This window comes from Lissotriton helveticus, chromosome 3_1 (assembly GCF_964261635.1).
Source record: "Lissotriton helveticus chromosome 3_1, aLisHel1.1, whole genome shotgun sequence".
NCBI lineage: Eukaryota > Metazoa > Chordata > Amphibia > Caudata > Salamandridae > Lissotriton > Lissotriton helveticus.
The window spans coordinates 1,977,403,477-1,977,418,630 of NC_136061.1; the positions used below are offsets into that span (position 1 = coordinate 1,977,403,477).

General features: G+C 45.9%; 1 protein-coding gene across 1 annotated transcript in view; it reads right to left on the reverse strand.

Annotated features, from left to right (window-relative positions):
* ALDH1A3 (aldehyde dehydrogenase 1 family member A3) overlaps positions 1 to 15,154 on the reverse strand; it is a 292,251-nt gene that overhangs the window by 85,548 nt on the left and 191,549 nt on the right. Inside the window, exons 6-7 of the mRNA XM_078684080.1 lie at positions 5,898 to 6,026; positions 4,251 to 4,364 (exon numbers count right to left, since the gene is read on the reverse strand). Of these exons, the coding sequence (XP_078540206.1) occupies positions 4,251 to 4,364; positions 5,898 to 6,026 (243 nt within the window). The remainder of the gene's footprint in view (positions 1 to 4,250; positions 4,365 to 5,897; positions 6,027 to 15,154) is intronic.

Below are 15,154 nucleotides of genomic sequence, written 5' to 3' on the forward strand. Positions count from 1 at the left end.
CTCTAGCTCTTTGTAAAATCACAAGTAAATCTTGATTGGCCATTTATATATACACTAGCAGCCCGTCCCGACGTTGTCCGGGTATGAATTGCTGCCGGCCAATTGTCGCGCCCATTGGCCACGCCCCCAGAACACGAAATATTGCCCAATAAAAATGACCATAACAAATGCCTAAATCCTAATATGTGAGCGCCCTCCACAGAACTTCTGGTGGGAGGTGTGTCTAAAAGTGTATCTCGGTGCTGGCCATCAATGAGAGAGACCTGTGCATTTTTCAAATGTGCGGTGAAACAATATGAGTATGTTGCTGGAGATATGGCCCGCCGTGCCAGCAATGTACGTACCGGGGGAGGGATAGGCCCTTTCTTGCTATTTCCGTGGAGGCGGGCCTTGTTTCCGGATGTGCTTCGCGCGAGGCCTGTGCGCAACAGAAGTGGTAAATCTCCAGTGTGCACATCAGGCGTCACCGGATGATAAGGCGAGATTAGATTTCCTGCACAATGGCCCCTGTTTGCGCTCCTTCCGGCCCTTGGGAATAGCGCCATGCCTGACCTACATACAGTAAAGCAGGTGCACGGCACTGGGAGCGTGGGGCAAGCACACCCAGAGCTGGAATGTACGTTCGCTTTTTTTTTCTCGTAATGCCGCGCCCCGCACACGCGCACGCCCCCAGCACAGGATATGAGACATGGCATGAAGGGCGGAATGTTCCACACGCCCCCAGCGTTTGTCACGCCCACAGCACACGCCCACAGCACAACGCAGACACGCCCACAAGGGACTACTTTGCTGGCACGGTTCTTTTACCTTTTAAATGTATATGGTCGGCGTCTGCATAGCCTATGTCCTTCTGCTGCAACTGCCCTTTCCAACGCTGTATTGGGTGATGTGATTGGTGCTGTGGTTACTGAGATTACCCGCCTCAAAGGTTTGGGCTCTCTCTTTATTATATTACTAGCAGCCCGTCCCGACGTTGTCCGGGTAGGCTTTGCGAGGTGAAAGGTACTCACCAGCATTGCGCACCCCGGACACGGGCAGCTCCTTTCTCTCTCTTACCAATCACCCCTTTTTGCCCACTTCCCCTCAAACTACCTGGCCCTCTGTTCTGAGAGCCTCAGCTTCACCTGTCCTGGCCATCCAATTTGCCGTCAATCTGTTTGTTTACCTGACGGCTCTCAACAGAGAGGCAGTGTCCCCCCCGCTGTCCCCCCATCACACTCCCCTCCCCCATCATCTGTAGCGGGAGGCGCCCCAGGCACATACATACCTGCCATTCCTCCCACGGGGAAGTCAGGGTGGAGGGAGAGTCCTGAAAACAAATGTGGCTTGAACATTTAAGTATTCCGCTGATTAGTCTACAGACTTCCCCCTATTGCCGCCCGTCTGTGTACGTTAAGGCATGCAATGAGGTCGCGTCTGCATTCCTTATCTGTAACTGTGCGCGTGTTGACGCAGGCAAATGAGTACGTGTCCAATGAGGCGATTCTTCTTGTTATCCGGCCCCCTGTGAATGTGAAAGGATTGACACGGTTGGTAACAGTTGTTTATTGACGTCGATAAGAGAGCACACGCCACGCTCCCCAATTGTGATAAAGCGATGGTATGCTTCGTTTGTAATTGTGAGCACTGTGTTTAACGTGCGGCGCTTGGAATTGTAATCCTTTTTCGCGCACATTGACACCTTCATTAGGCGTCCAATGGGGCCCCCTGTGAATGTGAAAGGATTGATACGATTGTCAACACTCTATTTAACGTGCGGCGCTTCCAACCACTGTAGTAGTGTAGTTTGACGTCGATGACAGAGCACACGCCACGCTCCCCAATGACGGCCACGCCACGCCCACTTGTTGATGAAAGTTGTGGGCGAACTTGCGTTTGTACTTCGAATTTTGTTCATGATGCGATGGTGTGTTTAGGTTGTAATTGCCAGCACTCTGTTTAACGTGCTGCGCTTCCGCCCACTGTAGTGTAGTTTGAGGTCGATGAGAGAGCACACGCCACGCCCCCCAATGACGCCCACGCCACGCCCACCAACACGGCCACTGTCGTTTAGAACGCCCAGAAGGAACTACTTTACCCCATATGTTGTTTTACGTTTCTAATGTATATGGTGCCCAGATGTGTAGCCTATGTCCATCTGCATTCACTCCCCTTTCCAATGGTATATTGAGTGTTATGATTGGTGCTGTACTTCCAGAATTTACCCGCCTCAAAGGTTCACAGTTCTCTCTTTATAATAGTAGTATAGATTGTATGGATTACAAAAAACCGGGAGATTTTCAGAAGGCCGTTCTGGAACTTTGTGTTTTTCTTTTTTGTCCCCTATCCCCCTCAAAGCACTTAATAAAGAGCTCCACGCTGCCCATCCTTGTGACAGGGGTGGTATTTGTTCGTCATGGTCAGTTCAATGTATAAAGTGTCATCTGCTGCTTAGTTAAGTGCATCAGAGCAGTAAGAGAGGCCTGTATTGGAAACTTTCAGATCCAAATAGTTTTTGGAACCATAAGTACAGGGCTAAACTGACCTCTAGAGAATCTAGACAGGGTGGGTACCTCTGAATGGTGAGTAAGGCTGCACAGGATCAGTCGCAAGACACAGTTCCTTCATTTTTTACTACCTCATTTTAGATGCTTCCCTCATTCAGGGCGCTATTTCTTTCATGTCGTCATCGTTTATAAAATTCTGAAGGGCTGGGGGCATTTGGAGTGTGGTGGATGGGTGAATTCCACTAAACTCAGGTTCATTCACCCATTTAGAAACGGGGGAACCCCTTGGTTTCTTCTGACAAAGACTCATCGGGCTCCGCGGGTGGAAAATCGTGACCAGGTCATATGTCCACTTGCCCCTGATGCGACAGGACGACAGTGACTAGACTTCCCGTGGTGGGACTGCCATGGAGGAAAGAAGCTTATACATTACTGTCCATGATTTATATTTTCCAACATAAAGAAAGCTTCTTCTGTTGAAAATCACTATCTACTGGCTTTGTTATACTTGTTTAAAACACTCTCCTTTGTTTTTGTTGAAAGTTCTCTATAACTAAAATAAAAGGAGATGCTGCAGACTAAGAGTGCTCTTAAACTTTCAGTGTTTTGCACTCTGCTGTTGGTTCTTTACTTGAACAAGGCCGCCACCTCCAGAAACAGTGTTAAGAGGCTAGGTAAACAATCACTCACTTCTATGGCTCTGTTTGTCACTTATTCACGTCATCGTGTGTCTGACAGGTTAGTAACATCACACCAACACTTGTCTCAAAAGGACAAAACATTTCCTTTGAGTGCTGTTCCTGCCTGACCACCCAAGCTTTGTGGAGCTGAGATGTCATGTGGATAGGGGGTCTGCTTTAGAAGAAAGATCATTACTGATGTCAAATTTTAAACACTATATTTTAATGTTATTGAACAATACACGCTATTAACCATTCCCGTTATTCACCATAACCTTTAACAACGAATTATGTGTGTATCTGACTACGTTCCATTCAGTGCTAGAATCGTCCAGAAGCTGGCATGTACCACAAAAGTCACAGACCACCGAACTCACCACTTACCTTGGTGGATACCAGGGCAAATCCAAGTCTCATAACACACTTCTACGGCTCCATCAGTTAGTCCAACAACACATTACATAACTGTCTGGCTCCCACAGCCAATCTAAGACTCATAACAGGCATCTATGGATCCAACAGCTACACTAAGGACTCATCACATACCTCTGTGGATCCAACAGCTACACTAAGGACTCATCACAGCCCTCTCTGGATCCAATTGCTAGTCCATGGACACAATACATAACTGGGAATCCAAGAGCTACTCTTAGGAGTCATCACATACCTTTGTGGATTGCTCAGTTGATTTCACAGCTAGTTTTAGAATTCCTCTCATACCTCTGTGGATTCAAAAGATACTTTAAGACTCATCTCGAACCTCTGTAGATTGAACAGCAACTCTAAGGACTCGTTGCATACGTCTGTGGATTCCAACATCTAAGGACTTATCAGATATCCCTGTGCAACCGAACAACATTTGAGGTACTCATCATATACCTCTGTGGAACCAACAGCTAGTCCAAGTGCACATTACATAACTCAGTTGCTCCCAAAGCTACTCTAAGGAATCATCGCAGAACTTTGTAAATCCAAGTATCACTTGAGGGACTCATCACATATTTTTGTGGAACCTACTGCTACTATACAGACTAATGTCATGCCTCAGTGGTTGCCATAGCTATTCTAAGGACTCTCCACTTACCTCTGTGGATCCAGTGAAGGCCACTTTGTCAATGTCTGGATGGCTGGAGATGGCAGCTCCGGCCGTATGACCATATCCTGGGACGATGTTCACCACACCAGGGGGAAAGCCTGCCTGAACACATAAATAAGAGTTAGGATGGGGAGCAGGGTAACAATGGCCAATAATCAAATGGAGATTGGAACAATGCAGCAATCTGAATCTAGTATATTCACAGATCCTGTAGCACTTTTCTCATCCCTTTTTCTTGGCTTTTTATAGCACCACTTAGCACTTGCCTTCACACAGCCTGAATGGGAGTTGCTCCATGATCTGGATATTCTTGGGACCAAATATTTCCCAGCTCCCCAAGGCCAACAAAATGCTTAAAATGTTTAGACACATTCAGCTGTGATGAAGCACATTCTTGGCACGTTGTCATGTGTCACACGGGTTCTTCGAGTCCCAAGCCCCAGGGTGGTGAATTACTCTGCCAATTGTTTCAACAAAACTGGCACTTCAAGCAAAAAACAGAATGTATGACGCACTTGAATAACTATTTTGGAAAGAACCGCAAAGACTTTAGCTGATCGGTGCTGCACTGACAAGGAGTTAGTAACTTCCCATATTTGCCCATAAGTCCTATGTCATCTCCTAGGTCGGCTGTACTGATGCACAACTTTAATAATCCATCTGTGCAGTTGGAAGGAGGTCGACAAGCCAGACAGGCGGCTAGTGCATGGTTCATTATCAACACAACCTGCACTATGGGAAATCTTCATATTAAAAGAGTGAAAGGATCAATCCAACCTTAGAACAGGGCCATTGGGCCATCTCAGGTCTTCCTCAGCACCCACAAAGGTGACGATGGAGGTACTTCTATTTTTGTGCAGTGGTGCCAACCTCTCTCTAGGTCATAGAACGGTTTCAGGTGGACTAGCACAATTCGTATCAACTTTTGGATACAGGATTACTTGTGCAGCAAAAACAATAGATTGACATGGTGAAGTCAGTCTTAACACCACAACATTTTCTCTGTGTCATTCAGTCCCAATGATTTTTAGCTCATCTGTGTCATTACAGGGGACAGCCAACTATGTTCAGATCATTCTTAGCCACACGGAGAAGTCTAAACCAAGCTGCCATGGCCTGTCCCCTCTGATCGGGCACACAAGTAACACTAGGAGATTTTGTTGCCTTGGGAATTTAAATTAGATCTGGACACATCCTTTTGTGACAGGGCAATGACTTCATCATAGGTGGGTTCAGCATGGTTTCTGTAACATTACAAACAACTTCAAAAGCAATGGAATGGAAGACTATGCAGAGAAATCCCTTGGGATTCAGAATGATTCAAGTCTTTCTATTGATCCCATGTCTACACTTCACTTGATTATTTGTGCCTCTTTATCCTAAAATGCTGCGGTGAAATGCATGTAACTAATGTGTGGTATTTATACAAAATTGACTCGCACAATTGTCTTTTGTGTTTTTTTAAGCCAATGTACACTTATCACCTTGAATCATGATTTTAGAAATGGTGTCCAGCATACATCAGCAATCATACCAAATATTGGAAAAGGCTGGTACATATGATACACAGAAAATAAAATGTTCTTTTAGAACACATATCAGCCACTGTTTTTCTTAGTGTATTCCATGCCTTACCTCCTTGATCAGTGATCCAAGATATAGGGACGTTAGTGGTGTCTGCTCTGCGGGTTTAATTACGATGGTGTTCCCACAACACAGTGCCGGCGCCACCTTCCAGATGAGCATAAGTAATGGGAAGTTCCACTGAAACGAATAGAAATTCAGTCACCTGATTGGCTACATTTATTTAGCTTGATTTTGTTATTTACCTTATTTGCACTCTTAGCCCGTTCCATCTCTACTAACAGATGCAATGTCTGAACACAGGCAACTAAAGCGAGGGTGGACTAAAGGGTTGTTATTCACAAATTGAACTGAAGACTTTCCCCATACGCTGTCAACGATGGGTTTTGGCCGATGCATAAGAGCTAAACAAGATGGCCACATGGCAAGAGCCAATGGCCAGCAACACTTACACTGTTGTTGTGCCTACAATTGACTAATAGAGATAAGGAAACAGGTGATACCTACCACTGTTCAATGAGAAGAGCTGACCTACTTTATACCTGTACATTACCATGGGTGAGTTTTGGGATCAGTGTTGCATGAGACGTGGAGACCTACACGTTACTATGGATGGACATTGTGCTGCTGAGCACATGCCTCTTGATACTGATAAAGACGAGTATTGCATATATTGCGTTCTGCTAGCTATGCAACAGGGGGCCCTGGCGGAGTTGTACATTATTTTCAATAGTTTTTCTTTGTCAGGTTACTGAACATCAGATCACTTTGTCTTTAAGAATAGTTTATGATACAGTCAGATTCCATGCTGTCTCCACATCAGTTGTCGATAAAAAACCCCAGCCCCTGTCTTATAACTTTCTTTACTTTCCTTTTTTCCAAGAACGTCAGGAGTGAACCGGAAGTGAATGGATAGAGCCGTAGGCGGAGTTATTTACTTTCACTACTTAAGTCCACAAAATGTGCTGATACTGGGTTTCTTCCCACCGAGATGTGATTGCTCTAGATGGCAAAACATTGTAGTATGATGCAACTATCATAGTCCCGCTGGTATCTTTCTTTTGTTCTTGAGAGCAAGATCAGAACCCTTCAGGGATGTAAATGTTGAAAATGTAATGTTCTCATCATAGTGGCATACATGCCAACCCTCCCGATTCAGATGGGAGACCACAGATTTCAAGGCTAGTCTCCCGCCTTCTGATTGCTTCGTGAGCTTTTGCAGAGAGGGACTGGTTTTGTGTGACTCATAGTGCCCACACCGTCATTCGCTCCTCCTGCCATAATACATTTGCCCATATAATGATAACACCAGACACATTGTATTATGGGTAAAGAACTGCTGCAGGTTTATTTGCATACAACAAAAGTATGACGTATAGTGGGTTATCTTACGGACGATCCAGGGCAGGTAGCCCCTCGCTGCCCGCCTGCCTTATGAGCCAGCCAGCACGGTGGGTCGGCGCCCGTACAGTGCAACCTTTGCTGATCCCCTTCCAGATCACGTGATCATGTCTTACGCTCCCGCCCCTTTCAGGGCGGAGTGTGGTTTGGCACACCCCGGATTGGCCAGGCCCCCCAACCGCCCGAAGGACTAACGGGGTGCCGTCGCGGTTTTCCCGGAACCTCCCTGCGGCTCCAGGTCTTTGGCTCAGGCACCCTTACTGTGCCGGGCAGAGGTACCCTTACTGTACCGGTCTGCCGCAGAGGTACCCTTACTGTACCCGTCTGCCTCCAGATCGCCCTGTAACTCCCCCTGCAACACAAAAAAGAAACATTACAACATCCAACCTGCATGCTGCCTGCCTCGCTGCTGGGTACGCGGATAGGGTGGGTGCAGCGCGTCGATCAGGACAGCAGGCTAGTGAAAGAGGATGATCCCGGGGGCGGCCGTGACCAAAATACCCTGGCCGCCCCCCAAGCGAATGCCCTCCCCTGGGCGCACAGGTGTACCCGCCCAGGGAAGGGGCTAGCGAGCCCACTGGGACTCGCTCTTCCGCCGAAGGGGGGGGGAGAAGCTCTGCCTAATGGGCACTAAAAGGCTGCCCGCTGATGTCCCCCTGCGGGGGATGCGGGCAGCGGCAGAGTATACACTGCCAGTAAACTGCTCCTGCAGACTAGTGCACAACATTTTTGCCACGCTCTCTCTGCCTTCTGTTGTGCTTTATCTGTGCTTCTGACAAGTCTGGGGAAAAAACGGATATTTACGTTCAATCCCGATCGACAATAATCCCGATTGATGCCTCAAAAGAAGGTAATGGGAGAAGTACATTATCCCGATTATTTTAAACAATCCCTCACTTTCGTCTTCTAAAATGTTTGCATGTATGTAGTGGATACTTGGTGTTTTGGGGGCTTATTACGAGTCTGGCAGTCCACGGACCACCAGACTCATGGGAGTGCAGTGTTGAAGATCTTCAGACTTCCCTATTGGGTCCAAGGTGGTTGGGTCACTCTGGGACTACCACAACTGCATGGGATCAGAGATCCCTGGTGATGGCCCGGTAGTCTTGAAGCCGCAATATGCTTTGCGGTGCCTCTGTGGCCCTGCCAAGCATATTACGAGTTTCCTTACCGCCACACTTCTCATGACGGTGCTACTCTCACGAAAAGTATGGCGGTGAGGAAACAAAGGGGACATACAGGGCGCCCTGATGCCTCACATCATGTGGATGCACACAGGTGCGCACAACATGTGCCTCCCTGTGTGCATTCACAACAGGGATGCACGACCCCCACATTATTTTCAAATTAGGCCCTGGGTTGTTGGTGGTCCCCGGGGCTGGGTGAATCTGAGAGGACCCCCCCATCTAAAATCAAATATGCCCCAGAGAGGTGGTGGTCCCCAGGCAGCGGGGGAGGCCGCGCAGGCATCCCCCGCATATAATTGAAAGAAAGCCCCAGGGTGGTGGTGGTCCCTGGGGCAGTAGTAAGCACCTGCAGGGGGGCCCATCCGCTTCCCCTACTATATTTGCACCTGGCTCACCCGGGGGCCCATATTTAACAAAGCGCTGATGGCTGTGTTTTGTTTTTCTTGAAATTTCTGGAAGATTCTCTAATCTAGAGCGACTCCTGCTGAAAATTAAATCACAAAATACTTCTTTGGCCCTGGGGGGTCCCACAGCCGCCCCTCCACCCAAGAGGCCTAGGGGGTCATGTTGTTTCTACCTTGCCCCCTTTTCTTTAAAAAAAAAAGTGTTTTCTTCTGATTTGGTTCAACCAATTCAAAAAAAGGGTTGCCAACACTACCTGGTTTGAAGTGTTGGCCGCCAATCAGATCGCAGGTATGAGATTGGCTGGGGTCCCAGATCCACCTCGGCCTTAGTTGTATATCTTAAAAATCTTTAAATTGCTCAGCAACTACTAAATGGATTTACAGCATTTAACAAAAAGAGTGCTTTCTGAACCAAGAGCTATCTTTCTGCCAAATTTGGTGCCATTCCGTTCAGCTGTTCGGGCTGTAGACGTGTTTAAAGTTTCTTATGGAAATTAACATGGAGAAAAAGTGTTTTGTGGCCCCCCTTTTTCTCGGCCCCTGCTTGACGAATCACCTTGAAATTTTCAAGAAAGCAGCTGAAGTGACAAGTGTACTAGGTTGAAAATTTTGCAAGGATTCGTCAAACCACGCAAAAGTTATTGCAAATGAAAACATCCTATGGAAACTACATCCTAACTATAACTACCTACTGGCAACCATCAATAGGTTTGTATATATATATATATATATATATATATATATATATATATATATATATATATATATATATGTATATATATATATATATATATATATATATATATATATATATATATATATATATATATATATATATAGCACTTTGAAAATGGAATGGAAATCAGTATGTATATAGATGTTTTTATGAGTATACTATCATGTATTATTTCATCTATATTGCATAATTTGCACATATTTATTATTGTAAATATGGTAAATTGTCTATTGGTTGGATACGATTTTAATGCATTTTTGTCTTTTATTGTCAGAATGTTTAAATCCACCAAGAGTATTTTTTCAGTGTCCATTGTTTCAGTGCAAGAATGGTGGTTTGATTATCCCGCCTTCTATGTCTACTATAAGTACCCTCATCAGTGTTTGTTAACACATCATGTGATCAAGCCTGTGGACACAGGTGAAACGTGTCATGGCGGATATGCTGGGCGTTAAGATGCACGAATAAAGCACCTTTGTTTGGCACCAGATTGGGTTCAGCTCATCGTCATTTCAACCAGCAGCAAGTTGGTAGCGCTTGTGGCGTGTGGCGAGGATTTTTTCATTTTGATGCACCAAGGAGGCTTTTGGTGGTGCAAGCGAAACCCCTCCCCCTGTGTGGGCTCGGCGGCAGGAAGCAGTTGGTTCATACCCCGGAACTGATTTTACACGACTACGGCATGGAGTGAGCAGCCCAGAGACCCTGGATACTGAGGAGCCTGCTGCACGAAGGGAGTCGGCGCCACCCGAATCGGCAGATCGGACGGTGAACCGGTAGCCCTGTGAAGGTAGGGGAAAAGAGACATTCCAGCGGGGAGTGTGACTGGATGACAGCGCGAGTATTCATTGTTTGAGCGTAGCGTTTTGCCATCTAACACTGGTGTGGTGCTTGACAAATTGCCATAAGATACAGCAAAGATGTCCGTGGATGTGTTGCGGAACCGGGAGGAGGCAGCCAGCATGCTATTTGTGGATTCTCCGGCTGGAGGATCGGGCGTCTCAAGGCAGGTTACGAACGTAGGAACCAATCCAACCACAAGGGATCTCTTTAGAAAATTCGAAAAGTTGATGAAAAAAGAACAATCCAAGTGGTGAGAGAATAAATCCCTTTCCAGATACTTGCCAGTTGGTCATGTACTGAGAGGTCTGCGCATAAGCTTGGCTCCCAGTTACGAGACCCCGACCCAGATATGTTAACAGAATGGGCCGAAACCAATTTGGAGTCATTTAAAGTAAATTAATGGCTATCCTTGTCAAATATGCAGAAAGTGATCGCAGCAAATTACAAGCGGAAATTGAACAACTGGAGATAGAGATAGCCAGTATGGCGTCAAGTGAAGCAACGGTCAAAATGAGGGCTGACATGATGATAAGGCTGGGCAAAGACGAGGACGTATTTAAAAAACGGAAAGCGTATAAATTTGAACGAGACCGCATAGACTATCTTAACGGGCAAATTTTTACCTTTGCCAAGAGGTATGAGAATGTGAAAGCTCGAGCCAAGAAGACTCGCACAAACCATTCAATTCAATTCAATTCAATCTTGCTTTATTTCGATTTTGGTTGTAAATCATAAAAGCATACAAAAATAAACATACATATATACACAAAGATATACATTTAAATAATCATACATAAGTACAATGTAATATTAGTACAATATTTACAGGTTAAAATATAAATTGATTAACAACCAGGAGAATGAATACGTTTAAAAATGTGGCATTGCTTAGTGTAGTATTAGATTTAGAATTGACTGCTGTGCAATATACAGTCTAAATTCATGCGGTGTCTAACAAGACATTTAAGAAAGCTAACCACTATGAATACCGACTGTTCTCCCTGTAGCAGCTGTAAAAAAAGCAAAGCCGGGCGACATTGTCTAAAACCAGTGTGCCTTAAAAAAGGAATAAGCCATTTTTTCCTGAGTTTACGATAAAATTTGCAGAAAAGAATGGTATGCAAGGTAGATTGAGAGGAGGTATCATCACAAGGACAGGGCGTAAGCTCTTTGGCCCAATTATTTCTGGTAGGAAATGCAACCATTCTGTGGAAAAAGTTCTTCCTAAACCTTACCAGGAGGTAGCGCTCATAGCTCGTGGTGTTGTAGGTACGGTACGGCTGGATGGTGGGTACCGATTGTATCATCAGGCTGTGAATAACGGAAGGTTTAGTGACCTCGCTCATCAATCTTAAGTCCTCAAGATGAGCGAGACATTTCTTTTTTAGGACCTTCCTTGATACCTCAAGAATTAAGGAAGGGTTATGATAATATTGGTCCCATCCCAAATCATGAAAAAACCTTGCAATATACCGCAACCACCTAGAGTTATTGGCGTTATCCATGGTTAGGCAATCGGAAAGAATGGATTGAGTAAAGGTTGCTTTATCCGAAGACCAAATCCTACGCCATAATAACAAAGGTTCGATTTTGGCTAAGTCCATCACATACGCGAGACCCAGCTCAGTGTGACAAGCAAAAGTACCTGTACTACCAGGTACTGCGAGAAGGAACCTCAAAAAAGAATTTTCTACCCTCTGAATGCTGTCCATAGCCACAAACCCCCAAAGACCAGCCCCATACAAGGCCACAGATAGGCATTTACCTTTATAGATCATAATGATTTCACGGGGAGCTCTCTTTCCCAACTTCCTGGCAAAATTTACCAAGGTTGCTGTAGTTCTTAAGAAAAGCAGTTTGCGTGTTTCCACAGCTGGTTTCCAGGAGAGTTTATGATCTATTGTTATGCCCAAATAGGAGTATTTATGTGTAGTCGCTATTTTTTCCTTGTTAAGGTAGATACCCCTCATTTTATTTTTATGACCTGAACCTGCCCTCATAACAAAGGTTTTGCTGGTGTTTATTTTCAGGTCCAGACCTGCCATAAATGTGGAGTATCTATCCAGATTCTTTTGAAGTTCAAGGGGGGTACGAGCTAGTATGACAGTGTCAGCAGCTTAAAGGAGTGCTGGAATTGGACGATTGTTTACCATTGGGAGATCCTGACACCCCTTCAACATCTCTCTTTCCAGCCCATTCGTATATAATGTGAAGAGAAAGGGTGCCAGGACACACCCTTGCCTCACCCCTTTTTCTACTGGGAACTCCGCCGTCAGCTCTCCCCCCACCCCATAGCGGACTTTTACTGTGGCATTTGAGTAAAGTTCTCTCAGGAACTTTACTTCATTCGATGGTGCCCCCATGTCCATCAGTAATGACCAAAGTTTGGAGTGAGAGACACAATCGAATGCGGACGATAGATCCACATAGACCATGTACAGGTCTCCTCCTTTGATGGAAACATACTTATCAATCAGGAGTGAGAGGTTTAAGGCCTGTTCAATGGTGCCCAGGCCCTGGCAAAACCCGTACTAAAGGTCTGAAATGATTCTGCCATCGTCTGCCCAATCTTGCAATAGTTCTAAGATGACTCGACCAGCCACCTTGCCAAGGGAGTCTAAGAGAGAGATTGGCCGATAGCAGGTAACCGACCCCCGATCCCCTTTTTTAAAAATGGGAACTAGCACGGACCTCAACCAAGATTCCAATAAACCAACATTACAAGTTGCGTTTAGGACTCTAGTTAGTAGGGGGGTCCAGAGGTCCATTTGGGCTTTAAACAAATCAATGGGAACACCACCTGGACCCGGTACCTTCCCATTTTTACTGGCTTTCAGGGCCTGTGCAATTTGCTTCATTGTGAATTGTAAGTCAATAGGATAGGGGCTAACTGTGTCATCCCGATGGATGATATCCTTGGATTTTAGGTCCTGGGGGTTTGGAGGCTCCGGACTGAGAGAAAAAATCTTAGAAAAATGAAGGACCCAATCCTTCTCCTCTATTGCTACCTCTAACTTTGGGTGATTGGTATTATCTGTTAACAAGTATTTGCAATGCAATAGGTCTCGCAGCATTTAAGTTTGAGTTACTGGCATTGTAAATGACAATGCTTTGCATAATTTTTGTTTTTTGGTGCCCGTGTGTGCATGGCAGTGGTGGTGTCTGTGTGTGCATGCCAGTGGTGGTGTCTGTGTGTGCATGGCAGTGGTGGTGTCTGTGTGTGCATGCCAGTGGTGGTGTCCGTGTGTGCATGGGAGGGGTGGTGTCCGTGTGTGTATGGGAGGGGTGGTTTCTGTGTGTGTATGGCAAAGGTGGTGTCCGTGTGTGTGTATGGCAATGGTGGTGTCTGTGCGTGCATGGCAGTGGTGGTGTCTGTGCGTGCATGGCAGTGGTGGTGTCTGTGCGTGCATGGCAGTGGTGGTGCCTGTGCGTGCATGGCAGTGGTGGTGCCTGTGCGTGCATGGCAGTGGTGGTGTCCGTGTGTGCATTCCAAAGGTGGTGTCCGTGTGTGCATGGCAGTGGTGGTGTCTGTGTGTGTATGGGAGGGGTGGTTTCTGTGTGTGCATGGCAGTGATGGTGTCCGTGTGTGCATGGCAGTGGTGGTGTCTGTGCGTGCATGGCAGTGGTGGTGCCTGTGCGTGCATGGCAGTGGTGGTGTCTGTGCATGCATGGCAGTGGTGGTTTCCCTGTGTGCATGGCAGTGATGGTGTCCGTGTGTGCATGGCAGTGGTGGTGTCTGTGCGTGCATGGCAGTGGTGCTACGTATATAAGTGTGCTTGGGCTGTGGCCATAGATTAGACTAAGGGTGTGATCAGAGTGTGTGAGTGTTTTGTTTGAGGGGGCAAGTGTGCGTTTCTGGGAGTAGAAAGTGAAGTACGCAGTTGTATGTGTTTGTTAGTGTAAATGGGTGTAAATATTCAACGCACTTACATAGTAGCAATCTAGAACCCTCACACAACACAGCGGATGAGGGGAAAAATCTTGCAGATGCGCACCTGAGCCGACAGATTACGTGGGCGTATGTGAGGAAATGAGAATCGGTACTAATTTGTGTATCTTTGCTTCGGTATCACTAGTTTGATGCAATTCAGCTATGTGCAGTGTTCACAGAGGCAACTGGCGGTTGGAGAAGTGCGCAGTGGAGTAAATGTTGGCCACCGTCACTTTTTTAAAGAAATTATGCAGTGCATCGGATACCAATACATTTCCTTTACAAGACCACAACGAATTCAACACCCTCCCAATGACGCATCCCCCCACGTAGTGTGCCACTTGTTCTACCATTCGCATCAGTGCCCTTTGGTGGAGTATGAGCAAGGCCACTGAATTATGCAATTCTGTGACTGCTGTTTTTTTTAATTAATTATGGATTTAGCGCATTCACACCTAACCTATTATCTGTTGCATAATTTGCTGATTTTAACCCCAAAAAAGGTGTTCTATCTTGAACAGGTCAAAAGTTACCAAAGACGTTTTGCCTCGAAGTGAAAGGCCTTCTCAAGGGTTGACTGGCCACCTTTCAGTTGCTGGTTACTGTATTTGTTGTTAAACTGCCACTAGAGGGATGAACCCTTTGTGCAGAAAGTTAACATGTCTAACCACGAGAAACTAAAAGTATCACAACATGTGCTTAATTATGCCACATAATTGGCCTCTTGGCGCTGCGTAATTTAGTTCAACCCTGCCAGATAATGTGGGCATCCCTTGCTGCATAACTCCAGTGGTCGTGGGTACGTGGTG